The 27,871-nt window shown below is 48.1% G+C and overlaps 1 protein-coding gene across 1 annotated transcript; it reads right to left on the reverse strand.

Moving 5' to 3' along the window:
* On the reverse strand, positions 1-27,871 carry LOC126530986 (glutamate-gated chloride channel-like). Its single transcript, XM_050178339.3, has 9 exons — positions 27,773-27,871; positions 25,791-25,889; positions 23,211-23,308; positions 21,948-22,012; positions 16,846-17,069; positions 13,000-13,082; positions 3,412-3,546; positions 1,238-1,650; positions 1-535 (listed from the first exon to the last, which is right to left on the reverse strand). Exons 2-9 carry the CDS (start codon positions 25,853-25,855, stop codon positions 317-319), a joined length of 1,302 nt encoding a protein of 433 aa, XP_050034296.2. The 5' UTR covers positions 25,856-25,889; positions 27,773-27,871; the 3' UTR covers positions 1-316.

The following is a 27,871-nucleotide window of genomic DNA, read 5'->3' on the forward strand; positions in this document are numbered from 1 at the left end:
TGATAGTAACTGCTCATATGTTTATTTATCCCCCTTTTTTTAATCACAAGAGAAAAGTAACGACCCACTTACAGAAAGGTGTTTGTCAGCAGCGTCTGAAGAAATAACGCACAAGCATTCCGTACATGCAGCTGAGTGTACAAGGGCAGCGTCTCAGCAGCGCTCGTGGTCTCTTAGTCTAAAGCTCGCTCCAGGTGCGAAGTTACAAGGCGTGCGCTCTATACTGAAGCCGGCGGATCACTCTGCCAGCGTGCTATGAATGGATGGCAAGCACCGCCACCGGTTCGCGCAGGTTCCACCAGCGTGATGCGCGGTGTCAGATCCAGTCCTCGTGAGCGTCCGCCTTGACCGCGTAGTTCCGGATGTAGATCACCACGAAAAGCAAGAACGCCACCGGAAACACAATGCGAGAGGCGAGGTCCACTTTGTCTGCAGTCGATCGCGGCGTCTTCAGCCAGTTCCGGACAGGGGTCTGCCAGGTTCTTTGGTCGTTGTGCCGCGCTGGCCCGTTCTTCGCGCCACTCTTCGCATCTTCCTGCAACGATAGGTGTGACGAAAAGTTTCTAAAGAAACTTTATAGTTTGTAGAAATTTTGTACACTTTCTCGCTGTATAGTTGCTATGTAGTTTGTATAGAAATGCTCCTCTAGCGAGAATGCAATAATGTCTTGTTGCCGCAGGCCGTTCCGCTGACGCTTCCAACGGAATAGCAAAAAGCGCATTGACTGTCGAATCAGTAGTTTGCACAGCAGCGTTCTTGGAATCTAAGGGTTCAAAGCTCTATTCCCGATAAGTGGCGTAAAGTTGTACTCGTCCTGTTTCTGAAAAGCAAAAAAAAGAAAAGACTGACCGTTTTGTGCGACAGATACGTTAAACTGTGCAACATTTCACGATAAGCGTAAGACCGCAAAATCTCGGTTCAAACTAAGCTCCTATGTCACTTCATAAACAGTTCTGTATAGTATCACTTAATGGACGCTGCCGCCTCGAGCTGTAGTACGATAATTCTTTGCACATTTGCAGGTGGTTAGGCCCTGATAACGCGTTTTTGAAACCCTGAACTTTACATAAGGCTATGTTCCCGCGGTCTAAACACTCGGAACGCCATGAACCGGTTACTGCGGTTAGGTAACTCCTATAGGTCAACAATGCTGGCACTCCAGCGCTTCTTCAAAATTGTCTTAGGCATTCCGCGCTTTAAAAAAAATATAGTAAAACAATACTAGCGTTGCGCTAACCACAAGTTCGAGGGCATCCGCTTCACCGAATTTTTTGTCATCGGCCTTGGGCACCAGCACAGCCGTCTTTCCGGTCCCGCCTTGACGACAGCGAACGATGAGCTCGACGATCGCCACGTCGATCCAGAGGGCGATCACGAAGGCGAATGTCACTGCAATCCACACGTCCACGGCCATGGTGTAGCTGGTGCGAGGGAACTCGGACTCCCGGAGTCTAGACATCGTCGAGCCCATGGCGATCAGCACCAGAGCGGGAACCGCCAGGCGTGTTCGCGTGGCTGCACCCGTGTTGTCCAGCCAGAGCGGGATCCAGGACAGGAGCACGTACATGGCACACGGGATGAACACCAGCACGTCGAAGCTGCGCGATAGACGCTGGAACCAGATCTCCACCCGAAGGCAGGAGTAGTCACCTGCGAGGAAGCTCCACTGACGGGCTTCTCTGTCCCTCATGAGGAGCAGAGGCTGTTGCCTTCCTTCATTCCGAAGCACAATCCCTCGGTATGCTTCTCATTACAGTGAACTAGAACCAATATTTTCTAGTGCACTGTACTTCTCATCGATAAGGCATTCCTACGTTAGGGCGATCAAGCGTGCGATCAAACTTCGCAATTTGAATGATGCTTGAAGATCTTGTTTCCAGTGGGAATGTACTTCACTAGGGTGGACATTTGGGCTTACTGGCGATCCATTACGAATAGCGGATGTAGCGCGATGCGGACGAGAGCATAAACAGATGTGACAGGACACACTTGGCGCCAACTGCGTCCTTTCAATTATTCTTCTGTCACCAAATGTGAGAGAGAGATTTATAGGAAAGGCAGGGAGGTCAACATGAGCTAGTGTGCTCTAGTCTGCTGCTTTGTATATACTGGAGAAAAGGAATGGGGAGTGAAAGTATTGGGATGATGATGATGATGATGATGATGATGATGATGATGATGATGATGATGACGACGACGACGACGACGACGACGATGATGACGACGATGATGACGACGACGACGACGACGACGATGAGAAAAAGTGGTCAGTGCTAATGTACATTAGACGGTGGCCTTGCTAGAGCCGCTCGTCTAGTTTCGCGTCATGCAGGAACTTCAACAGCGATTTGTAGTTTATTATAAACCACGTTCTTTATACTAGGTGGATTTCTTTTTTCGAGATTTCGTTATATCGTGAAACTCTGGAGTGATTCATGGGTACAGAATTTCGTCCGCATTGTGCTATATGTGTACTGCCCAGTGAGAGGTCCGTTCGAGCTTGTTCGTGAAGCTGTGTCTACCGGTGTTCCTTCTTCGTGCAGCGTGCTAAACATATTGCAAGTCGAAAGCATAGCGGTCCCCTGCGCTCGTGTTCGGAGTTGTCGCACGACCTGAAGCGGGTATTCCAACCCCAAAATTACCGTTCGTGCGTCTCGTGGCGCCACTTCTCGTCCATTTTAACGCGCCGCGCAGCGTAGCTGAATGTTAGCAAAGAATAAAAATCAGCGACCACACGTGAAATGCCGCAATTCAACAGCACTCATGCTTATATGCATAATAGTCCATTCGATCCATGGTGCCGCGTTTTGAGACGTGTAGATCAAGTAGAGTTATGTCGAGAAATACGCCTTTGTTTCGCATAACGGTGCCTGTAAGCAGCTCCGCATGTGGCCAGACACTGATGGGGACGCTCTTATTCAATACATTGGCTTGTTCTCGGCATTTCGGTCACTTTAGTGTCTTAGCTTCCCAACAAAGTAAAAATCTGTACTGTTACTCACAAAAAAAGAAAAATCAGCATTTCTCTCTCTGTCATTAAGCAGGGCTTTAAAGTTTAAACTAGCGAACAAGCAGCCTCCAGCAATAAACTTTCCTCGCAAAATGTGAAAAGGCATTTTTTTTTTTTTTTAATAATGGCGGTGGGGGGTGGGGGGTGTTTCACGTGTTACCTGGTCTAGATGCGCACGAGTTCGGCCTCCGTGGTGGTGAAGCTCGCATTATTTTGCTGTTTTCTTTTTTCTTTTTAGTCTTGAGGTAATAGGCAACGCTGCTCTTGACGATGGCCGGCAGGTGGGGGTACATTCTAATAAACTTGCCGAGAAACTGCCTACAATGTTTGTGTCGGCCCGGGAGCAGACGATCAAACCAACACTGCTGCACCCAATGAACGTGCCAGTGAATGCCACGTACCTGTGATCGTTCGTCTCTTGCAACTTCCTAGCACGTGGCTAGTGAGTTTGTAGTTCCTGATGAGAAGGCCGTCGTCGAAGCCCATAGGCTGGTGCAGTACGAAGGCGAACACAATGTCATCCGTCGTGTATTTGTCTGCCGTGCAAGAACACAAACGCATAAACCGTTACTAACCAACAAAGTACACACACTACAATTACTAAGGTTTAATTCGAGAGACGGAAGCTTTACCTCCTCGCTTAGGCCTTGCAACTTTCGCACGGTGAGCGGGTTTGGTTTTAGACCTTAACGACCACATCCCGGCGGTGGCGGAATGCAAATAAAATGTCATGCGCCGTGCTTTGGGTGCGCGTTAAGGACTCCAGCTGCTGAAAATTTTTCCGGAGTCGTCCATTTCGGCATCCCTCGCGATTCAGAACCCACTGTGCTGTTTCTGGACGTTAAGTTTAATAATAACCGAGCCCGTGCGTAGGCTCGCGCCAGTAGCTGGTCGATCGAGCTCTTGGTGATAATAATACGCCGCGCAAGATTGAAGCATACGTATCGCGAATGCATATTCTTTCAAAACGCGGTGGACAACCGCATGCAAGAAACACCATAGCTGTTTGATATCTTTTTATGCTATAGCAATCAGTGCATGTAGTACGCAGGGCTGATGACCGATGGTCTATTAGAATAGCAGAATGGGTGCCGAGAGAATTAGGGAAGCGCAGTCGGTGACGGCGGAGAATAAAAGTTGGCGTGACGAAATTAAAAAAAAAAAATTGCAGCCATAAGGTCTGCTGGCTCAAGACTGTGCCCTTTGGAGATCGCTGGGAGAGGCCTTCGTGCAGCAATATGCATAAACAAGCTGAGGACGATGCTACAACAAGAAAGATAGCGTGTGCGTGCATACGGAGGAAAATCTTTCGCTACACTACCCCGCTTTGGTCTGTGGCCTCAGTACGTTGACCGCGTAAAGAAAATTAGGGAAACCAAGGCTTTACGAAGAATCGAACCTGGAGCTTCAGGATGGCAAGCGAGTACCTGTTCTCTGTGCCACATCAACAGCCGATAAGGGGCGCGAAATGCGTGCGACAGTAGAGCGAAAGAGCACCGCCGCCGTCGTACGTCTGTCACGATATCGATGCGCCTGCGTGGCTCGCGCGTGGAGACTCACTCACTGAGTGGAGACTCAAACTCACTGCGCGTCCCAGAGACGCGCAGTGAGTTTGGCGGCAAAAGCGACGAAGCCAAATGGACGCACTTTCCCGCCCCGCTCAATCAGCTGTAATAAAAGCCTGAATAACATAATTTTTAGGGTTAGAACGGGGGGAGGGGGGCAGCAGACGTCTGCGCTTTTTTATCACGCCGCGTGACAGCAGCGCTGAAGTCACGGTCAAAACGCCTTCCACGGGGCGTTTCCTTTCACCATGGTAACCGCGTGCATCACGTCTCTACCGAAATTACAGCACGGTCATCGCACAGCGTAAACCCAGAAACGCCACAAATGCGCAGCGACATTGTAATTCGACAAACCCTACATTAAGGGACCCTAAATCACTTTAGACTGGTAATGCATACCTTCAAATCTTTGTGTTCATTATTTTCCTCGCCTTCATTTTCTCGTCTTTATCTTTTCTTTATCAGCCAACGAAACGACAATTTCTTTATCAGCCAATTAAACGAAAATAGAGTTCTGAAAGCGAAACATATAACCCGCTTAAGTTTTCTTAGTAGTTCTCTTCAATCAAGGCGGATGGCCAGTGCCGATCGTCTACACGATCTCAAAAAATGTCGTACCCATGATTCATCACAGAGTTTCAGGATCTAATGGAATATTTAAAGAATTCCACCTTGAAGGAAACAAAGTTGTTTATGGTACACTACATCGGGCCGACATACGTAATGCGAACTTAATTGTAAGTTATTTCGAGGTACAACTTCGCAGTGACGCGAAATAAATTCCAAAATGCAATCACAGTGTTTTGCATGCGAAGGTCGTCAGTCTGTATATGGTGTTGTAATCGTACCGCTGGCACGAGTTGTTGGGGTCTCGGTGCTGACGCCCGTTATTGCCAATGGGTCGCAAGCCCCAAGGGTAGCGTTGGCCTGGCGGCCTGGGGCACTAGAAGCATCCGAAGGTCCCGGCAAAGCATGAGAAGACTGGAAACAGAACAACTTGTTTATTCTAACATAGCAAAAGAGCGGCCGGTCAGGTCGACCGAAGTGGAGAGACGGGAGAGCACGTAACTCAACAGTACAAATCGGAGCCTCTCTCTTGGCGTCCGGGGGCAGCTGCTCTTATACTCCCGGCGTCGCAGTCCAAAAGGGAAGGAGGGAAGGTCACGGGATGAAGGTCACGGGACGGCGCAGCAGGAGCCCACGACGGCGCGAACTGTCGGGCCGAGAGACCTGCTGAACCGAGTGTAGTGACGCATCGCCAACCTTCACCCACACGACGGCGTGAACAGTTGAGCCGAGAGACGTCCAGGCTCCTCATTCGGGGAACTCCGCTCCCCGGCTGCCGTGCTTTGACAAGCGAGGGCACACACACACACACGCACACACGAAGACACGTGGCACTGAAACACGCCTGGACACGCTTGGCGGGTAGGCGTTGCGGCGGCGTCGAACAGGCCAAAATGTCCGCCGTTTTGAACAAAGCCCCGGCGTCCGTTGCATCCGCGCCGGCATTACCGCGCGTTGTAGGCGAAACGTAACAGACCGCCCCGCCGGGGGAAGGAGATCCCGATGGTCAGGGGACTGCATCCGCTGTCCGGAGGGATGTCGCTCGATGATGCTCATAACCGAAGTTGGGCGTCCTTGGCGTTTCTTGAGCGCAGCGCACAGAGAAGGCCTCGTTCTCACGTTCAGGTGCACACAGGACACTGCAAAGTGACTTCGGGAGAGTTGACATTTTTGTTCTCGTTTCCGGCAAGCGTTAGAACCACGCCTGAAAGTCAACCGCTCAGTCAGCAAGCACGGCACAACCCTCACTAAGCCCTGCCAGGCTCTTTCCCCTTTTATACTGCTGCCTAGTTCCTTACAGTAGTTTAGCAGCACTCAGAACGCGTCCATAAATCGGAAAAATTGCACTAAAAAGCACATCATCACTTTGAAACACTACACAAAAGCAATAAGTTAAAAAAAAATCCTGCCTCAGGAAGAAAAACATCAGTAACAAGCAATTTTGAGGTTGATTCCCACGTTAGGGGCTTCGACTTAAGCCATCGGCGTTACCGTTGAGACTCCCCTTTTTGTAACGCACCTCAAAGGAATATTGTTGCAAAGCGAGGCTCCAGCGCAGGAGGCGGCCATTTTTGGGAGAGATGGTCTGCAGCCATTGGAGAGGGCAGTGATCCGTTTCAATGATAAACCTCGAGCCAGCTAGGTAACATGACAATTTCTGAACGGCCCACACGATACACGCACACTCTTTCTCGGTGGCGCTATACGCCTGCTCACGACTCGTCAGCTTACGACTAGCATACAGGACGGGGTGTTCTACTTCTCCATTTTCCCGTTGGCACAGTACAACGCCCATGCCTCGCTCACTAGCATCACACTGAACAACGAACCCTTTTGTGTAGTCGGGCGATCGTAGCACAGGCTGGCTTGTTAGGGCGCTTTTTAGGGCGCTAAAAGCTCTTTCCTTCGTCTCATCCCAGACGACTGTTTGCGGCTCTGTCTTTCTTAGAGCATCCGTCAAGGGAGCCGCGATATCAGAGTACCTGGGGATGTACCTCTGATAGTAGCCGGCGACACCTAAGAACGACCGAATATCGGTCTTCGTGCGCGGTTGCGGGAAGTCTCGCACAGCGGCCACCTTTATTTCAGAGGGGCGGCGACGACCCCGACCAATCACGTGTCCGAGGTAGACAACCTCGGCCTGTGCTAACTGGCACTTGGGAGCCTTGACTGTCAAGCCCGCATCGCGCAGGCGGGTTAGCACTGCCCGCAAGTGCGCCATATGCTCAGGCCAGGATGCGGAGAATATCGCTACGTCGTCTAGATACGGTAAAGCGAATTCTTGCTGTCCCCGCAACACTTTATCCATGAGGCTTGAAAAGCAGTATGGCGCGTTCTTCAAACCAAAACTCAAAACTTTAGGACGGAATGTCCCCATTGGTGAAATGAACGCCGCATACCTACTAGCCTCTTCTGTAAGTGGAACCTGCCAATAACCCCTGACAAGATCTAGGGTGGAAATAAACTGAGCGCTACTCACTCTCTCAAGGCGCTCCTCGATGTTAGGGATCGGATAAATTTGATCCTTAGTGATGGAATTAAGCCTGCGGTAGTCGACGCAAGGACGAGGTTCCTTGCCCGGTACCTCAACTAAAATCAAAGGGGAGGTATAATCACTCTCACCCGCTTCAATAACACCGAGCTGTAGCATTTTCTTTACCTCAGCCTCCATAATATCGCTCTGGCGGGGTGACACCCGGTACGCCTTGGATCGTACTGGCTCTGGGGAGGTAAGTTCTATGTCATGAGTAAGGACAGAAGTCCTACCAGGCCTCTCAGAGAACAGACCTTGAAACTCTTGTAAGAGCTGGTGTAGTTCGGTTTTCTGCTCAGGCGACAGCGATGCTTTACTTATTAAGTCACTAATGACTTGATCGGTGTCTTTCCTGTTCGTCACTGAGCCTAGTCCCGGAAGCTCGACCGGAAGCTCTTCGGGCACGTTTACCATCATGCACACCACTGCTTCCCGTTGCTTATAGGGTTTGAGCAGATTACAGTGGTAAACTTGCTGTGCTTTCCGCTTTCCTGGCAGACTCACCACGTAGTTAACGTCCGACAGTTTTTGAACAATCCGTGCTGGGCCCTCCCACTGCACGTCGAGTTTGTTCTTTAGCGATGTGCGCAATATCATGACCTCATCGCCCACCTCAAAACGACGGGCCCTGGCTGTCCGATCATAATAAACCTTGGCCCTCTGCTGGGCCTCTGCCATTGCTTCACCTGACAACTCCTGTGCCCTTCTTAAGCGTTCGAGGAGCTTAAGCACGTACTCTACCACGACTGGGTCGTCGCCCCTGCCTTCCCATGATTCTCGAAGCATGCGAAGCGGAGATCGCAGCGAGCGACCGTACACCAGCTCAGCTGGCGAGAACCCCGTAGCCGCATGCGGCGCGGTTCTTAAAGCAAACATCACTCCAGGCAGACACAGCTCCCAGTCAGTTTGATGTTCAAAACACAATGCTCTCAACACGCGCTTCATGACGGAGTGGAGCTTCTCAACGGAATTCGACTGGGGGTGGTGCACTGAGCTGTGTAACAGCCTTACCCCGCACCTTTCGAGAAAGGCTGTCGTCAAAGCGCTAGTAAACACTGTACCCTGATCTGACTGGATTTCTGCAGGAAAACCAACTCGCGCAAATATGGACAGCAGTGCATTGACTATCTCAACTGAGCTGAGTTCTTTAAGCGGCACTGCTTCAGGGAACTTTGTCGCTGGGCAGATCACAGTCAAAATGTGTCGGTACCCCGTGGCTGTTACCGGCAGAGGTCCCACTGTATCAATAACGAGCCGTCTAAAAGGCTCCGTAATGATAGGTACCAACTTCAACGGCGCCCTCGATTTGTCCCCTGGCTTGCCCACCCGCTGACAGGTGTCGCATGTCTTCACAAAGTGGTCTGCGTCCCGAAAACACCCTGGCCAATAGTACTCTTGCAAGAGACGGTCCTTAGTTTTCTTAACTCCTAGGTGTCCGGACCACGAACCCCCATGCGACAAGCGCAACAGATCCTGACGATAGCATTGAGGCACGATCAGCTGATCGAACTCCACTCCCCTGCGGTCTAGATACTTCCGGTACAGGACCCCACCTCTTTCCACAAAGCGAGCATTTTTCTTGGCGATACCTTCCTTGATAATGCAGCGTATGTTTTCTAGGCTGCCATCCTTCTTTTGCTCGGCTATCAAAGCCGACCGGCTGACTTTTAGCAACCTGTTTAGTCCGTCTGACGTAGGCGCGATGAGCAAATCTGGAGACAGCTCTTCTAACTTTCCCGTGTCGGGAATTTCCTCTCCAGTATCTGCTGCCTTTAACGCTACAGGCTCAATTTTATTCAGTTCGGGCGTGCTCTGAATACCAGCTTGCTGCGCCTCTGACCCTTTTTCATCGTTCAACAACGTCGGCCCCGCAACTACCGCCTTTGCAGCGAGCTCCCGAACCTTCGATCTGGTTAAGGCCTGAACGCTAGCCTCACCAAACAAAAGCCCCTTCTCGCGCAGGAGGTGATCGGACCTGTTCGAAAATAGGTACGGGTACTGGGGGGGCAGCATAGATGACACTGCGGCCTCCGTCTCAAGTGCTCCGAAAGGTCCTTCAATAAGCACTTTTGCTACCGGCAGACACACGCTATGAGCTTCCACTGCTTGCTTGATCCATGCGCACTCGCCCGTGAACATATCGGGTTCTACGTAAGAGGGGTGAACTACATCCATTGTAGCTGCGGAATCGCGAAGCACTCGGCACTCTTTCCCGTTCACGAGGAGGTCTCGCATGTAAGGCTCGAGAAGCTTCATGTTCTCGTCAGTGCTGCATATAGACAAAAACACGACTTGTGTTTTTGTTTCTGGACACTGCGCCGAAAAGTGACCCGGCTTCTGGCACGTATAACAAACGCGCGCTTGCCTCATCTCGAACCGCTTTCTGCGTTCGGCTTCGGTTGCCGCCGTCTCCTTACGTTCGGTCGGACTGCTTTCACTCGCATCCGCACTACGTGTGTCCCCCTTTGCTCTCATGGGCGTGAACTTTGGCCTCTCAAACTTGGAGCCAAATTCACCCTTTTGACCGTCCTTAGCTCCACGAGCCCGACGCGTCACAAACTCCTCGGCTAACTCAGCGGCTCTAGCCACCGTACTAACGTCTGGCCTATCCAAGACCCAATACCGCACGTTCTCAGGTAACCGACTATAAAACTGTTCTAGCCCGAAACACTGCAGAACTTTCTCGTGGTCACCAAACGCTTTCTCTTCTTTGAGCCACTCCTGCATGTTTGACATAAGCCTGTAGGCAAACTCTGTATATGACTCACTTTTGCCTTTCTCATTTTCCCGAAACTTCCGACGGAACGCCTCCGCTGACAGCCGGTACTTTTTTAGCAGACTCGATTTCACTTTGTCGAAATCCTCTGCCTCCTCTCTCTCCAAGCGAGCGACTACGTCGGCCGCCTCGCCGGGTAACAAAGTGAGCAAGCGCTGTGGCCACGTTTCCCGAGAGAACCCCTGCTTCTCGCACGTTCGCTCAAAGTTAACCAGGAACAAACCAATGTCCTCTCCAAGCTTAAACGGCCGCATCAGGTCAGTCATTTTGAACAATACTCGTTCTCCTGCACCGTGTGCCTGACTTCCATTACGAGCGCGTTCCATCTCTAACTCGAGACGCTTCATTTCCAACGCGTGTTGACGGTCGCGCTCTTCTTTTTCTTTCTCTTTTTGTTCTTTAAGTTCGCGCTCCTGTCTTTTTGCCGTCTCCCTCTCCTCAATGGTCTCAAGGCATTCCGACAGCTCGTCATCCTCAGCTTCTAACTCAAGAATAGCCCTTAGCAGTTCTGGTTTTCTGAGTTTGTCTGAGACATCCAGACCCAACTCTCTCGCAAGCTCCAACAATTTCGGTTTGCGCAACGACTTCAAATCCATGGCTGCTCTGAATGCTGCTTTCTCTACTGCCTACTATTGTCTTGCCGCAAACTAACCCGGTAGCAACGACAACCACAATTACCAGCTCTGTTTCTAACACTAACAAAAGCCTGGCAAAACTCAGAAGAAGAAAGTCCCGCACTCACCAAACCTCGCAGCCAAGACTTCAGCGCAGTCGTTCCGCTGCAGGCAACCAGTCATCACACAGGGCTCGTTGCACTGCTCCCGGATGGTCGTTGTGCTGCTCAGCATACAGTCAACCGCATCTCTTCGCTGCTGGCCTCCGTTGTCGCGATCTCACCGCTGGCAACCAGATGTTGTAATCGTACCGCTGGCACGAGTTGTTGGGGTCTCGGTGCTGACGCCCGTTATTGCCAATGGGTCGCAAGCCCCAAGGGTAGCGTTGGCCTGGCGGCCTGGGGCACTAGAAGCATCCGAAGGTCCCGGCAAAGCATGAGAAGACTGGAAACAGAACAACTTGTTTATTCTAACATAGCAAAAGAGCGGCCGGTCAGGTCGACCGAAGTGGAGAGACGGGAGAGCACGTAACTCAACAGTACAAATCGGAGCCTCTCTCTTGGCGTCCGGGGGCAGCTGCTCTTATACTCCCGGCGTCGCGGTCCAAAAGGGAAGGAGGGAAGGTCACGGGATGAAGGTCACGGGACGGCGCAGCAGGAGCCCACGACGGCGCGAACTGTCGGGCCGAGAGACCTGCTGAACCGAGTGTAGTGACGCATCGCCAACCTTCACCCACACGACGGCGTGAACAGTTGAGCCGAGAGACGTCCAGGCTCCTCATTCGGGGAACTCCGCTCCCCGGCTGCCGTGCTTTGACAAGCGAGGGCACACACACACACACGCACACACGAAGACACGTGGCACTGAAACACGCCTGGACACGCTTGGCGGGTAGGCGTTGCGGCGGCGTCGAACAGGCCAAAATGTCCGCCGTTTTGAACAAAGCCCCGGCGTCCGTTGCATCCGCGCCGGCATTACCGCGCGTTGTAGGCGAAACGTAACAATGGGCATAAATTGTGGCAGACTCTTTGTATGCTTCCTGTGTTCATCAACTTATCTTATTTATCTTTTTAAATTTCACACCTAAAAGCGCCCTTCGCCCATGAGTTTGTATGCGTCGGTGACGATTTGATTATTATACTTAATATTGTGGGAAACTTATGTGCATTGTTATGGCAACATATCCCCCTTGTGCAATAGGCATATACAAAGCGATATCAGAACACGGGTAACTAAGAGAGAAAGAGAGAGAGAGATAGAGAAATAAAATTTGTGCAGAAACCATCGACGATGATTTTCAACGCAAACAAATAATCGAAAGCTTCAAGAAATCTGTTGGCTTGATTAAAGGAACGGTGTGCTTGACGACGTATTCTTGTTGCAGTTGGGTTATTCAGTCACTGTTTCTCGTTTCATTGCGTAATTCCGTAGAGAACAGAGCTATTAACCAGCGCCTCTCTGGCGATAGTATAGGTGGACAGCACGTGCGACTCCAGAAGCTCTGACCAGTGTAGTTTGCCAATGAACGTGCCCCCATGGTGCCCCGTAGAGCGAGCACTCCTTTTTGCGTCGGCTATAGCGTCATTGCTCTACCCTCCGACCCCGGAAGTGCGCCAAAGCACCAACGAAAGCTTTTCGCCTTCTTTAAAAAGGAACAGAGACGGCACGGATGTTAACCAGAAAAGCGTCTGGTTGGCTACCCTACAGTGGGGGAGTGGAATACAAGCATGACAGAATGAGCCGGAGAAAGGCGGGGGAAGCTAGCCGCGGTGAATGTGCACGCATTCACCGCGTGCTCTCACAGGGCAGTCACTATAGATCGGAGTCACACGCATGTAAAGCTCGTCCTACAGAAAACATTTCTACATTGAGGGCGTAAGACCCAATTAGTATATAGGCAATCGGGGGGCCAGGAAATGCGACAGTATACTCACAGCTTGGCATGATGACTGAGCACACCTGCACGTCAAAGGGGTACCTCTTCAGATCCATCGGGCACGACAGCTTCAGCGTGAGTCTGGTGGAATGGAAACGAATACTGAACGCTGCCACAGTCACTGTCACGAATACTGAACGCCGTCACTGAACAGTCAACAGCATACCGCGAAGTCAGCGCGCTACCGTCGTGATCAACGGCACAGCGAAGTTGGTACATTTGAGTTTCTCGCTTCGTCGTTGATTGTTTTGTGTGGCTTAAGCGTGCTGCTTAAAAGCGAACACTGAGCGACAAACAACACTGCATGGAGAATTGCATGTCCCCTACACATATCGGTATACGCGTTCACCGCTGCGCTGATACAGCGAGTGTTAGGGGCCGAAAGTTACGCCAAGTGCTAAAAAATAAAGGCTTATCACAGTATCACCTTTGGGCCCTACTATTCTAGAACGACTAAAAGAAGATTGTACAATGCGAAAGCGCCTCTTCTCTTTGCTACCTCAATTTGGGCGCAAACCTGACCGCAGGTGACTTTGGTGCCAGTGACCGTTGTAACTCGAGGGTGTTCGCAGAATCGGCTCTCCATATGTGTCACCGACGAGTGAATGGAAGGTTACTGATTACTTCTTTGCGGGGCCGTCAAAATGATGTCCGTATTCCTGCGAGAATACAGTTTCGGTAGTAAATCGTCTTCTGGTTCAACGTATACTGGGCGCGACAAAACGAACGAAAGTGCAGCGCTGCTGTAGTATAGTATGCCTCCTTCAAATTTAGTTCAGAAGAGGGTTATAGCGCCGAAAAAACACAACACACAGCAAGCGAGACGGGACAGGCGCAACTTCCAACTGTTTATTCACCGCGTATGCGAATGAATATAAGGTCAAACAAAGATGGGTAGCAAGAACCACACATGCGCACGAGGTTTTTACAAAAAGCGGATAAAGATAGGTGAGGTACACACGTATCTCACGCCCGTGTATCTAAAGAGGCAGTTCCCGTACACCCATAAGGTAGCGCACAATTTGAAGCATGTAGCGACAAAATATAAGGTTCCTGTGGTTTTTTCTGCCCCAAAGAAACTGGCTGGCTTGTGCGTGAAAACTGATCCCAACAAGATAAAAAAAACTGACTGTAAAAAGAGACATGCAGCCCCACTTGTTAAATGTGCCGTGGGTGTCGTATATCAGATACCTCTCACATGTGGAAAGAAGTACATCGGACAAACCGGCCGTTGTATTAATGACCGATTAGCGGAACATAATCGCGATTTAAAAAATGGTACTGGTTCTCATCTGCCGCATCATTGTAAAGCCTGCGGAGAAGAAAGGAAGATTAAGTGTGTGGCAAGGCTGAAAGAAGCGAAGGTTTTAAGCAGAAGTAAGGACCAGACAGCCCGTGAACTGTTGGAGGCCTACTATATTCAAAGAAACTGTAGCGATTGTGTTAGCGCCCCATCTATCTCCATTTATAAGAATGAAACTGCCTTTTTAGATACACGGGCGTGAGATACGTGTGTACCTCACCTATCTTTATCCGCTTTTTGTAAAAACCTCGTGCGCATGTGTGGTTCTTGCTACCCATCTTTGTTTGACCTTATATTCATTCGCATACGCGGTGAATAAACAGTTGGAAGTTGCGCCTGTCCCGTCTCGCTTGCTGTGTGTTGTGTTTTTTCGGCGCTATAACCCTCTTCTGGAAACATGCACCAACTAGCCCCCCAACAAGTATTACCCAAATTTAGTTCCTTCATTCGGCGTCCATCTCAGTGCCCAAGGTCGTTTAAGCACGGGGGTTACAACACTGAATAAAACACGCGTTTGTTGATGGAGCGCAATAGCTTCTAAGTTGGCTTGCCCAAGTACTTGCAAAAAAAAAAAAAAGAGAGAGAGTTGCAATTTTTTTTTTTTTTTTCCTAAGCGTGCAGCTCCGAATTTTCAAATCATGGACAGCACGCCTTGATGCATAATGATGTTATTTTTAGATTTACTTGTTTATTCAAGTCATACTATGTTGTTAGGCTACTGCCATTTGTTTCTCCCGCACAGTAGTTAGCGATGGTTCCGAGAGACATCTTGGCGATCCTAAATCGAAAGCTCTACATATAAAGAAGACGAGCAAAACGAGAACAAGGTGAAAGCAGGAGCCAACGTTTCGACAAGTGGACTTGTCTTCTTCAAGGCGACATATGCTTTCCTCGCCACAGTATATATAGGTGGGGTTCTCCTAAAGGGGAGAGGGTGTAAGGAGAATGGGTACGGTAACGAGCGAAGGTGTGTCAGCGTGTCAAATTGAGAATAAATGACCGCTGTGCACAAGGCCAGTGACCCGGCCGTCTGTTAAGCACGTGTCAACGCCCGCGTGTTAGTCGGCGTGTCAACAGCGTCTGACACGCCGACTAAAAAAACTTATAAAAAAAATTAAAAAAACTAAGAAACCAAACTAAGTGTTGTTGTCTATAGCTTGAAATTTAGCATAGCGACTAGATTCTAAAGTTCCCTTTGAAATGTTTATGCCTATTGGTTGCAATGTCTTCAACTTATGGGTAAGATATGATTCTCTGTATTTTCTTTCTCGTTCAAAACGGAAATTTGTCTGTAAGATGTAGAGTTTAAGTTCATCAAAGTTATGACCTGGTTGGTTGATATGCTCGGCAATGGTTTTGGGACGCTCTTTAGCTGTGTCCGCGCGATGTCCGTTTAATCTGACGTTCATTGATTGTCCTGTTTCACCAATATATTGTTTCTTACATAAGGAACATTCAAGCATATAAATCACATCCGAACTTGAACAAGTGAAGCTAGATTTGACTTCATGTGTACAACTATTTGCGGTGCTTTTAATTTTAATGTCACTTTGAAGGTGCCTGCAGGTTTATAAAGGACCGTTACCGTGTCCTACTGCCCAACCTTCGCCCTGTTTCCTGCCACCTTTAACGCGCACTGCTACAATTTGCTTTTTATTGTACTTAACGAAAATACTGCGAAGCTAATATCTCGTAGGTTCCCTCGTTCTCCGTATCTTTAGTCAGAAAAGCTTATTGGAAGGTGTGTAAAACAGAGAGAGATGAGAGATGTTTCTGTGCTTGTTAATGCCTTGTTAATAACTATTTGCTGCCCTAAGAATGGTTGCATAGAAATGGGCTTACTTATGAAGGTCGACCTGTGATTTGATAAATGATGTAGCACTGAGAATTATGAGATAGAGAGAAAGAGATGTGTTTATCATGATGTATGAGCTGAGAGGTCGACCGGATTTGAAGTTCTGGCCAGCTACTCAGCATTGCACCCTCGAATGTGTAAATCATGATCAGTTCGCCTTGATACATAATAAGGTGTACTTTTTAAGTTTCTTTATTGGTTCCAGTGAAACTTTGTTATTGGGCTACTGCCATCTGTTTGATCTGCACAACATATGAGGTAGGGGAAACGACGTACTGGGAAAGACGAACGGGAGTAACATGAGAGAGCAAAGAAGAGGAGGTCTCGATAAACAACACATGGCGAAGTCTACGAAATCTATTCAAAGTCTCAAATCAAGACCACTTTCATGCAGGAATTTGTTTTCATAGCCTTTACTAAACCTCGCCGGTGACGGAGGTCCTGCAATGGTTGACCGCTGAAATTCGACAAACGCTCTGCCAGTGATTGTCTGTGGACAGATCTACGCACAACACTGGAATCACGAAGTCGAATAGGCATCACATCTTGTTAAGAACACCGCTGATTTAACTATACGAACCACCTCGAACTCGACCGTGTAACAACTGAAGTTACTCGGAACCTACAAACACACATGACAGGCTTTTTTTTTTTCTACATTTTACAGGATCGAGCGTCGCACCTACCTTACGCTGTACAAAACCCGTCCCGTCGGGAAGATGCGGACGAATAAATTGGGCTGGGGCACATTGTGAAAGTGGCCCTCTTTCTCGTTGGAAAAGAACGCGTCTGGCGTCCAGATCTTCTCGGCGTCGTAGAGGGTGACATACTGGACGTCGCCGGCGCGGTCGTCGAACGCCAGCCGCGGGTCGAGCCAGCCCTGCCTGAAGTACGCCTGAATCGTGTAGTCCTGGAAGGAGTGCCGCGAGTAGTTATCACAGCTACTACTCGCGTAGTAGTGCTTCTACTGCGCTACTGCTACACTCAAGGTGGTGCGCAAATTCTTCGAAATATAAAGGGACACACCAAAGCGCTACGCTAGATATATCTGCATTTGAACAGGGAGGGTTTACTAGTCCAGATCCGTGTACGCGTATGAAACATTACCGACACTAACAACACCAAGGCCACAGGATGTTAAAAAAAAAGATTATTAAGGGTATATGCGCAGAGAAATATACGACACACACACACACACACACACACACACACACACACACACACACACACACACACACACACACACACACACACACACACACACACACACACACACGCACACGCACGCACACGCATCACACACGCACACACACACACACACACACACACACACACACATATATATATATATATATTAGAATGGAGTTGGCTTTATTTTAAAAAATTTCTGGAAAGCAAAAATACCGTTGAACATCATGCGCTATTTCATTAAGATATCTGTGTGCTTAATAGAGATACCAATAAACCGATATTATATGTATAGGTTTTATGGCGTAATTTATTGCTTTATTATGCGGAACAGAAGTGCACTCAATACATTGCCGGTCAAAAGTCTGTGCTATGTAGAACATCTTAATACGTTTTAGTATATTTCCACACAGGTCCCAAAAGACTTCTTATTTAGCCCTCTGAAGAAGAAGTATTTTAATGATTGGAAATGTAGAGAGGTCGGCCGGATAATGGAGCATCTGGCCTGCTACTCTACGTAAGGGAAGGGGAAGAGGGGATGAAAAAGGGTCACAATGGGGGATGATAATGGGAGGAACGAGGTGAATGACACATTACACAACTGGTATCACAGGCGTGAGTCCAGGCCCGTGTCACCTAGGAAACGTGAAAGTGCACGCATTGTCTCTGTCGTCTGCCAACTCTGTGGCCACGCGCCTAGCAAGAGGTCCTCCGACAGTGGTCCATTGTGTAAATCTCTCAATGTATCTGCCAATATCAGTCTTTCTCGCGCATACTCAGGGCACACCACGAGCACATGTTCTATAGTCTCTACAGCGCCACACACTGAACAGTCCGGGGAGTCTGTCCGTCCAATAATGTGCAAATATTTGCGCGTGAAGGCGACGCCTAATCGCAGTCTGTGTATCAGGCATGTATGAGGGCGTGGAATTCCACGCAGAATAGGAAATTTCATATCGGGATCCAGGCTTTTAAGGCGGACGTGGCGAGCGTCTGGCTGGGCCCAGTATCTTCTCGTCGCACTCCTCATTAATTCCGACAGGAGGCATGTGATGTCCGGTCTGGAGAATGGCACTACAGTTCGCAGGCCATTGCTGAGGGCGCGCCTTGCTGCAGCATCGGCCATCTCATTACCGTTGAGCCCACAGTGTCCCGGGATCCATTGGAACACTATGCGGTGGTGTTTTTCTTGAGCGTATGAAAGTAGCTCGGTGATCTGCAGGGCCAGAACCTGATATGCGGTGTGGCGCAGGAAGCATCCCAAAACTTGCAGCGCGGGTTTTGAGTCCGTGAAAATGCACCACTCTTGAGGTCTTTCCCCGCAGATGTGGCGAATCGCTTCCCGAATAGCCACAAGCTCTGCAGCGGTTGATGTTGAATTATGGTCTAGTATGAAACCTCGAGTCATCTGTTGGGCTGGTATCACCACAGCTGCTGTCGATGCCTTAGGTGACGCGGAGCCGTCTGTGTAAACATGAACATATGTCTGGTACTCTGACCAGATGTACGCGAGAGCAAGTTGTTGTAGTCCACTGACGGGAACCAATGATTTCTTTAGTATGCCGGGGACATGTACGCATACGGAAGGTTGAACCATCACCCATGGTGGTTTGACGGGGTGATATGGAAGGGCATAGCCTGATGTTATGTGGGGTAGATGGCAGCGGAGTGCACTTGTGAAACTGCTGTCCGGTCGCTCATGTAGAACCGACGTCAATGGATGGCAATGGTGTCGTGTCAGTAAGCGTAAATACACACGAAGTGGTTCGTGGGACAGGTATATCGGTAATGGGCATACGTGGGCTTCCTCAATTGTGCCTTTGTTGGAGGCACGCCGTGGCAACCCGAGGCATATTGAAACAACCTGCTAAATTGAACGGGTAACCAAAAGAGCATACATTGCAGGTGGCCTAGAAGAACCCCACTGCTGGCGCTGTAGTATTCCTACGCGGTGTTATTTTTTCGATAGTTTGCCCAACTGTATAAATAAATAAATATACAAATGTGGCCAGTTTCAACGATGCACATCAATAGTGCAAGATGACTACTGGTCCCACAGAGCCAAGAAACATAGTCTGGTGGTTTCGTGGAATAAAGGCCCATTGTTTGCAGGTAGTGCCGTCGTATCTGGTTTAGGCCAGAGCATGTCCACAACAGGTGTTTGATTGTAACCGCGGACGCTCGAGCTGGGCAATATAGACAGCTATCCCCAAATGGGCCACGGAGGTGTAGTGGCCAGACACAGGTACCCGATGGGGCGAGTGCTATCCCCACACGGAGTCTCAGCAACACCACCTCCTCCTGGCGGGTAAGGCCACCTGGGAGGTTTGAACCGCGCGGTGGGATTAAATCTCGCGTGGTGCGGTGGAGAATCTCCTTGCGGTGGAGGAAATCACCCTTGGGATCACTTGGGAAAGATGCTTTCAAAGTTTGTGGCAGCTCACTGTGGGTAGCGCTGTCAGCTTAGCGCACCGTGGAACCCTGTACCCGAAGCTGACCGGGCACCCGTGCAGTCACGCGGTGTATTTTGTCTGCGAGAGGGTGGGCATTGTATATCTTTCGAATCCCCTTTATGGCCGAGGTGGAGTCAGCATAGCGTCGGAGCGGAACGAAAACGAAAGACGAAACAAGACTATATTTTCGACCCGAAGGAAAGCGTAACCGAAACGTTACTTATACTATTGCTTCGAAGTGAAACCGAAATATTTTTGATTGGTTTTCGGTTCAAGGAGACAGTCGGCAATCCGAAACAACCGACGTCGGGCAACGTAAGAATTAGTGCGTATCTTAAGGGTCCGCATAAGCGCATATCTGAGGCAGGCGTAGTGTGAGCGATGGCCGGTCAAGTGCTCCACTAATCTAAGCCTGCTGCTCGATGCACTAGCAGATCGGCATCGTAGCAATACCCAGGGCTTGTGCGCCGGAGCGCTTATCGTTTCGTTTTCTACTCGTACAACGCTTCGTTACCTAAGTTCCATCGTTCGTTTAAGTTCGTTTTATCGGAACAGCGGTCTCGCACCTCGGCGAGTACACTCGATGACGTGCTGCTTCTGAGATCATGCTCAATGCCGTGACTCATGACACTGAGCACGATCTCAGAATTCATAATTCACTTCTTTAGAAAAATAAACACCATGCTTTTATCATTACTTTGCTTCGAAAATTTTTTTGCGTGCGAACCGAAACCGCTATAAACCATTGCGGATCACTTCTTTTTTTTCGTTCCGGAGCAGAACCGGAACGGAACTCTTTTCAGTGGAACGAAACTAAAACCAGAACGAAAAACATGTTTGGCGCATGATAGCCTGAGTTGCTTATGCGCCATAAAACCCAATACAATACAATACAATTTCGTTCCGACACCCTAAGAGTCAGTGCGTATTATTATGATCGATGTCGGCGACGCAAAAGCAGCTGTCACCAAGTGTATTGCGCCTCGTAGCGCTAGCCCGATGCTGCAAGAATCCCATCAAATCACGTGGACGCCGGGCCACGCGGGACTGGAGGGGAACGAAAGGGCAAACGCCTTAGCTCGAGCGCTAATCAGCCGAGCGGGGCAAAACCAATCGTCTCATCAATCTCCACCCTTTACCTTCGTGCCCCTGCCATCCAATTACTGCGATCGACTCGAGATCCAGCGACTCAACCGCAGGATTCCCTCCCCCCTCCCCCCCCCCAGAAAGTTCAGCATTGAAGAGGCAGTAGCTCTGACTTATTCAGACTAATACATTCCCAAACCTACAGAGATACAGCAAAATGTACCCACAAACGTATCGCCCCTGTTGCGGCGACACACGCCCTACACTATTTCACATCTCGTGGGGGTGCGGGGGCAAACCTCAATACTTAAAGACGCCTAGCACGTCATTTGAGCGAGGGGAGGTACAGCGGACCGGCGATACCCTGGCGGGACAAGAAGCTCTTGTCCAGCAAGTACGTCGAGCAGCCACGGCCAGTGGAGTCCTGGAATGAGGACACCAGCCACTCGACCTCGAGAGCAACGACCTCGATGGTCGAAATAAATGTTTTCTCTCTCTGTTTGTCTCTTTCTCTCTCTCTCTCTCTCTCGTAGGGCCAAGAGTTCAGCACTGACCGATGGGACCAGAGTTGTCAGACGGTACACATAACTGGCACTTACGGATGGGTGCCCTGGCACCACGGTGGACGTAACCACTTTTTTGTCTTTGCAGCTCGCATCGGTATAGGCCACCATTGAACCTTTTGGGAGTGCGGCATCTGTTTTTATGCGGCGCCGGAAGGTAGCCGATGGACGAGGGACCGGATTTCGGAGGCGGCCGATGGGTTTGTTTTCTGTGAGTTGCTGGTGATGCCAGGGTGTCTGCCGAAGATGGCGAGATAGAAACCGGACTACCGATGTATGCCACGAAGTGACTCTGCGCTGATTTGCACTGGCCCGGCGACCCTATTTCTCTTTATTAATTTTTTTTTTTGGGGGGGGGGGTGGAGGGGCGGCTGTGGTGAGTGCCACACCAACTATTTTCACGGCCTCCTCGACCATCATCACCACTATAAGCGGGACTCCAAGGTACCGTCATCACCACAAGTAGCACCATAGGCAACATAACGAGATCTTGCTTACCATATTGTTTTCCGACACCTCGGGTATGGAGAGGACGAACATGCTCACCTCGACGCGTACAGGACCTTTTGAATCACGTAAGGGTTAGGGGGGAAGAGAAAAAGAAAAGAACCGTGTTCAGGCGACGGCGCCCGAGTTCAAGCCAATAGTTGGTTGGCAGAAGAAACAAAACCACTTAGAGCGTATGAGCTTTAGCTATCGCCCTACAGAGTGGCATAATTCCAGCGATTCTTTTCGCTTCATTTTATTCCCAATCTCATAGTCCACAGCTTCGGACTGGCCGATTCTCGTGATAATTTAGGTGGCGGGAGACACTGAGGACAGCGGCAAAGGACAAAAAAATGGATATAATTGGAATATAATTTATTATTCCTACCCTTGCAGCATAATATGTGCAGCGTCTAGACGCACGATATATGCTGGAGTGAGAAAGTCGAACAGGACAAGAGGTGAAGTTCGCTTCCCTCTTGAGAGCATTCAACCTGCAGGCATACAACCGGTCGAGTGCATACTGGCCTCGTTTCTTAATTGCCACACGTGCTACACCTGCACTAACACAGGTTCTCCAATGCGCTTTTAAATACCGAATTTAAGCAAAAGATAATAAGATTGATTGATTGATTGATTGATTGATTGATTGATTGATTGATTGATTGATTGATTGATTGATTGATTGATTGATTGATTGATTGATTGATTGATTGATTGATTGATTGATTGACATTGAGCGCGTGCTTTCAAGCTGAATTGTTTTATTTACTTATTGGAAGTGGCAACAAGTACCGTGTGCCGCCGGCTTCTGCACTACGTTAGCTTGCTGTATGAATGAACGATGATGATGGGTGAAGCGTATCTTAACAGCTATTTAGCAGTTGGCTACCAAACGTGTGGCAGTAATTTGCAATTAAAAGAAAGGAAGCGTCACATAAAATGAAATATGTGATTGTCTGCATAGTCTGAGACAGAGACTGAAGAAAACAGTCTCCTAGCGTTCGCTAACAAATTCAAACACACTTTGCACATAAACACGTCACTTTAAATATAGAACAAAATTAAACTGAAATTTCTCACAGTTCTGCAATACCACAAGAAAATGATGAGGCAGCGTCAAAGCCAAACACGCACGCAGAGGCAAAATAGTGCTTGAATAACCTACGAGAACGAAGAGTGCTATAACGTAAGAAAATAATAAACGAGCCGAGTAGCTATGATATCCTTTCAGTGTAGCTATATAGTTTCTCTCAACTTTGCTCGGTTCGTTACCTGTGTCATTGATGCTTGGCGGCCGCACGCTCTTGTCGTAGGCGTTCTTCTCGAAGATGGCGTTAAGGATGTTGCTGTGCCGCTCTCGGTTATAGGCTCTGAAACGCAAGTGTGCACGTTACTGTCTTTAGTGCAATGATGGCGGTGCACCGCTTTTCATGCGAACACTTAAGCATTAAAGGCGAATTTCTCACAAGAATATGTTACAAACATGAAGAACCAGTTACTTAAGCAGACCATGGAGACGACATGCTCGTTGCCGGATCATATCGGCGCTCACCTGCAGCGAAATTCATTTTAATATATATATATATATTTTCTTTTTCTGCAACTTCTTTAAGCTTGCCAGCGAGGGTACATAACCTTAACTTAGCATATAGAAGAATTGTCATGATGCGGCAGCGGCAGTTAGCTGCCATTACACTTATTCAACGAATACAGTGTTAAATTGTTCTTGCGCAATAATTTATGAATATACACCTGCAAAGTGTGTTTTCACTGGCTAGCAGGCACACGATGCATATATATTGCAATGGGCTATTATTATACGCTTCACGAGGTGCAGTATAGTCGTCATCAAGGAGATGTAACACTTTCGCTCAGATGGATAATATAATCTGAAAGACATAATACACAGGGTGTTTCAGCAAACACTTTCAAAAAAGTTTAAAAGTTGCCTGTGGCAGATAGCTCAATTCTAGTTTGAGCCGGTCTACTCGAAGCGGCGGACACTACTTGCACAAAAAAATTGAAATGCGAAATTGACTAATTAACAATAATTCACTCATTAACTTTATAGATAATTATCTTATGACCCATATTGCAATTTACAAATTCTAGCAGTGGACTTCGCAAGGCGGATCCACTTGGAACGAGTTCTCAGGACGACACCAGTTTCGAGATTTAAATTCCCGAACTTTACGGAGAAATGCACTGGTGTTCCAGTTACTTGTGCGCTTCAGTGCATGAAACGACGTTTTGTTAACAAATTAACTAGAACACCAATGCATTTCTCCGCAAAGTTCGGGAATTTATATCTCGAAACTGGTGTCATCTTGAAAATCCGTTCCAAGTGGATCCGCCTGGCGAACTCCACGGCTATAATTTTTAAATTGCAATACGGGCCATACTGTAATTAGATGAAAACTTAATTAGTGAATTTCTTTTAATTAGTCGATTTCGCGCCTCGATTTCTTGTGCAAGTATTGTCCGCGGCTTCGAGCATAGACCAGCTCACGAACTAGAATTGTGATACCTGCCATAGGCAACTTTTAAAGATTTTTGAAAGTGTTCGCTGAAACACCCTGTATATTTCTGCATCGTATCGATAAAGACGAAATAAACGTCTGACGAGTACCCGGCCGCTTTTTGAGAAAGCAGTTTGATCAAAATAAAAGGCGCTTTATGTTCTGTGGAGCCCGCCGCTACAGTTTCACTGACACTGAAAGTTTCTGGGCCTTCATAAAAATTGCAACCTTGGTTCTGAAACCAAAACTAACGAATCACTTCTATCGTTACCGCACACATATAAAGTGCGGGCGCGGAAATCAAGAGAGAGCGATATAAGGCAAAATGACAAAACGTTAGCGTGTCTACCAAAGCGATGAAATGAAGGGCAGCAGGCAAACGCCACATTGACAACAGCAATGCCTCACGCAGGTCAATGACCTTTTTTTTTTTTAGGCGAGAGCCCATATAACTGAACGTGCGTGCAGAAGGGAGCCCACAAAGTGGAAGACGGGCAACAGCGGAGCGCTAATATGTGATGCGTAGCCTACCACACTAGTCAGGCCCAACGCCACGTCGTTTTGGAGCCCAAATAATAAGGATGGCCAAATAATGCATTTAATAATGCAGTAATAAATAATCTAATAAATACATAATAAATATGCTTAGCCGCAGGCATAGTTCCGTTTTTATTATTATTATGTTAAAGTTACAGGTGAGCACGCGGTGTGCGCTTCCATCTTGCCTCAATAGACAGTTGGCAGTGGCTTTTTGTGCTGTTAAGTTATCCGAGTGTTGAAGATATGCTTTTGCGCCTTATCTATGCGTCACGTTCGGGGTCGTACATTTTTATAGAAATCTTCTTATTATTCAAGCGCTGACAACTGTAGAAGCCTAAATTGAAGTATATTCGAATGCTCGTAGCACTCCGTATACCGTCACCGCTACTGTCTCGATCACCTGCCACCATCCCGCAGGTGCATATACTCGGTGCGCAAATTAGGTAACAAGTGCCCAGCTGGTCAAAGTCGCATCGGTCATGTTATAGCGGGAACGCTGCGGTAAATCTGTTAGTACTTATCTATACGTTAGGCATCAAATCATCCGCCTTCTCCCTTCTTAATCTAAATAAAATTTTGCGAAGAAACGAACAATAGCAAGGCGTTTCCCCCAAGAGTCGGCGGCAGTATACGGTATTAGAAAGCGCCTATAGAGTAAGGGCTCTGATGTAAGCAAGCCACGTGAACGGCCAACTAGCGAATGCGTTTTTTTTTTTTTTTTTGCGTTGCCGCGCTGCTGCATGCGCTTTAAATACCGAGCGCGCAGAATGACCCTTTCAGAGAGAGAGCTTACCGTAGTGATGAGCCACCTTGCAGCAGAAGAAAAAAGACGCAGAACAAGTAGCTACATAGAAGCATATCTCCTTTCGTTGAGCTCCTCCGGCTTTTGCAACTGGAAAGGGTGGTAATTTGCAAACAGCGATAACAGTCCGCACTGCACCAATATGTATGTATGTATGTACGTACGTACGTATGTATGTATGTATGTATGTATGTATGTATGTATGTATGTATGTATGTATGTATGTATGTATGTATGTATGTATGTATGTATGAATGTATGTATGTATGTATGTTGTGTGTGTATGTTGTGTGTGTATACGGTATAACCACGAAATGGACCTTACTATGTCAACAAGGTTTTCTAATAATTCTGCAGTCGCCGCTTTCCTCGCCGACAGCTACAATGTTTGACAACCGTCATCGCCTTCTTTTTTATCAGTCAGCGCTCGGAGAGGGAGTCGCAGCTTGTCTCAGCCAATCGGCAGGGCGATTATATATACGAATGCACACGCATACGCCTTGCGTGTTTCTCTGTCGTTATATAGAGCTTCGTCTCCTCGGTGTAGATCGACCCCAGAGCAGGCTGCCTTGTAGCTTCTACTCCAATGCCATGGTATAACTATACTGAAACAGTAAAAATTGTACTTGCCTTCTAACGGAAATGATGTAGAAAATTCTAGAAAGTTTAAGGAATTAGTGAAGATTCCATAAAATTCCGTAATAATAATAATATCGAAGACACGTATATTGCACCATTCGCATACGTAAGTTTTCAGTACAGCAGCCTGTGTTCTTAGTAAGCATTTTTTTCTATCGAAACGTTGGCTTCGAGCCTGAGATTTTTCGGCCTTGTTCGCCCAATGTCTATAGTACACAAAATTGTTGTAGTAATGAAATAGCCCTTAGCATAGTCATGCATTTCAAAGCGCTGTAGTCTTTCTCAGTTAAAATTATCATAGAAACCTGTTTTATGACTAGGCAACGAGAAAGCCTAGCGTGTCAATTTATTCCTATCGCTTCATGTATAGTTAACATTCAAGTGCAAATTTAGCCTTATTTAATTTTTGTTTATTTATTTATTTACCCTCAAGCGCACAAAGCTTTACACAGGGAAGTGGAGTGCACAAAAATAACAAAACAAAAAAAATCGAATGTATAAGAACCTGCAGGCACATATGAGGATGCAATTTTCAAGGCTCACATAAATAAAAAAAAATACGGTGCGAAGTACAGTGTGTACAAACAAGGCGAAAATAAATTGAATAACATTCACTCCACGCATCATAACTTAAATAACTGTGTATCGATGAACAAAACAAGTCATAGTTCGAAGAGGAAACGATATTCTAAGGAATATGGTTCCAGTCTTTGGACGTGCACGGGACGAAATAATAAAGAAAAATGTTAGTGCGGCAATTAGAGACGTCTATCTTATGGTGATCATCTTAACCGGCCCAAAGGTAAGACGGGGTCGTGACAAACTGGCTTTTTCAAAACTGGATGATGCTATATCTCGAGCGAAATTGCGTAGGTCGAGATGCTTGGCGGCGTGATTCAAGCGACTGCAGGGAAAAGGTGCGTTTCATCGACGTGATACTGCTAGTGCGATTGTAGTTACATAATTTAAAACGTGCTGCGTTATGCCATACTATTTCAAGAGGGTAAGTTATGTGCGATTGAGAGGAGGTCCCAAATGGAGCGTCTATAGTGTTCCACGAGGCCTAGAGTTCAACAAGAACACTTGGAACGTATTTGCACTGAGAGCAGGCCGTATCGGTTCAATAACTTGGTACGTACGTGCGCGCTTGTGAAGTATAACGACTTACAGAATAAGGGGAAGCATTAGTTCAACATTGATTCCGCGTTCGATTTCACATCTTGCGAAGCTACACGAGGCATTCCACTATACGCGTCTTCATGCTGAAGTACGAAGCAAATGTTCCCTAACAAGCGCAAGTGCGCGTTCTTGGAAACAACGAAGAATAAGCTCACGCGATTGGCCCGAGATGCTTGCTTTCTCCAGCGCTCGCCGCTCGACTTTCGCGTGGCGCCGTCCCTGTACACTCTAGCGTCCCTTGACGCCAGCGAGAG

This window comes from Dermacentor andersoni, chromosome 5, assembly GCF_023375885.2.
Source record: "Dermacentor andersoni chromosome 5, qqDerAnde1_hic_scaffold, whole genome shotgun sequence".
NCBI lineage: Eukaryota > Metazoa > Arthropoda > Arachnida > Ixodida > Ixodidae > Dermacentor > Dermacentor andersoni.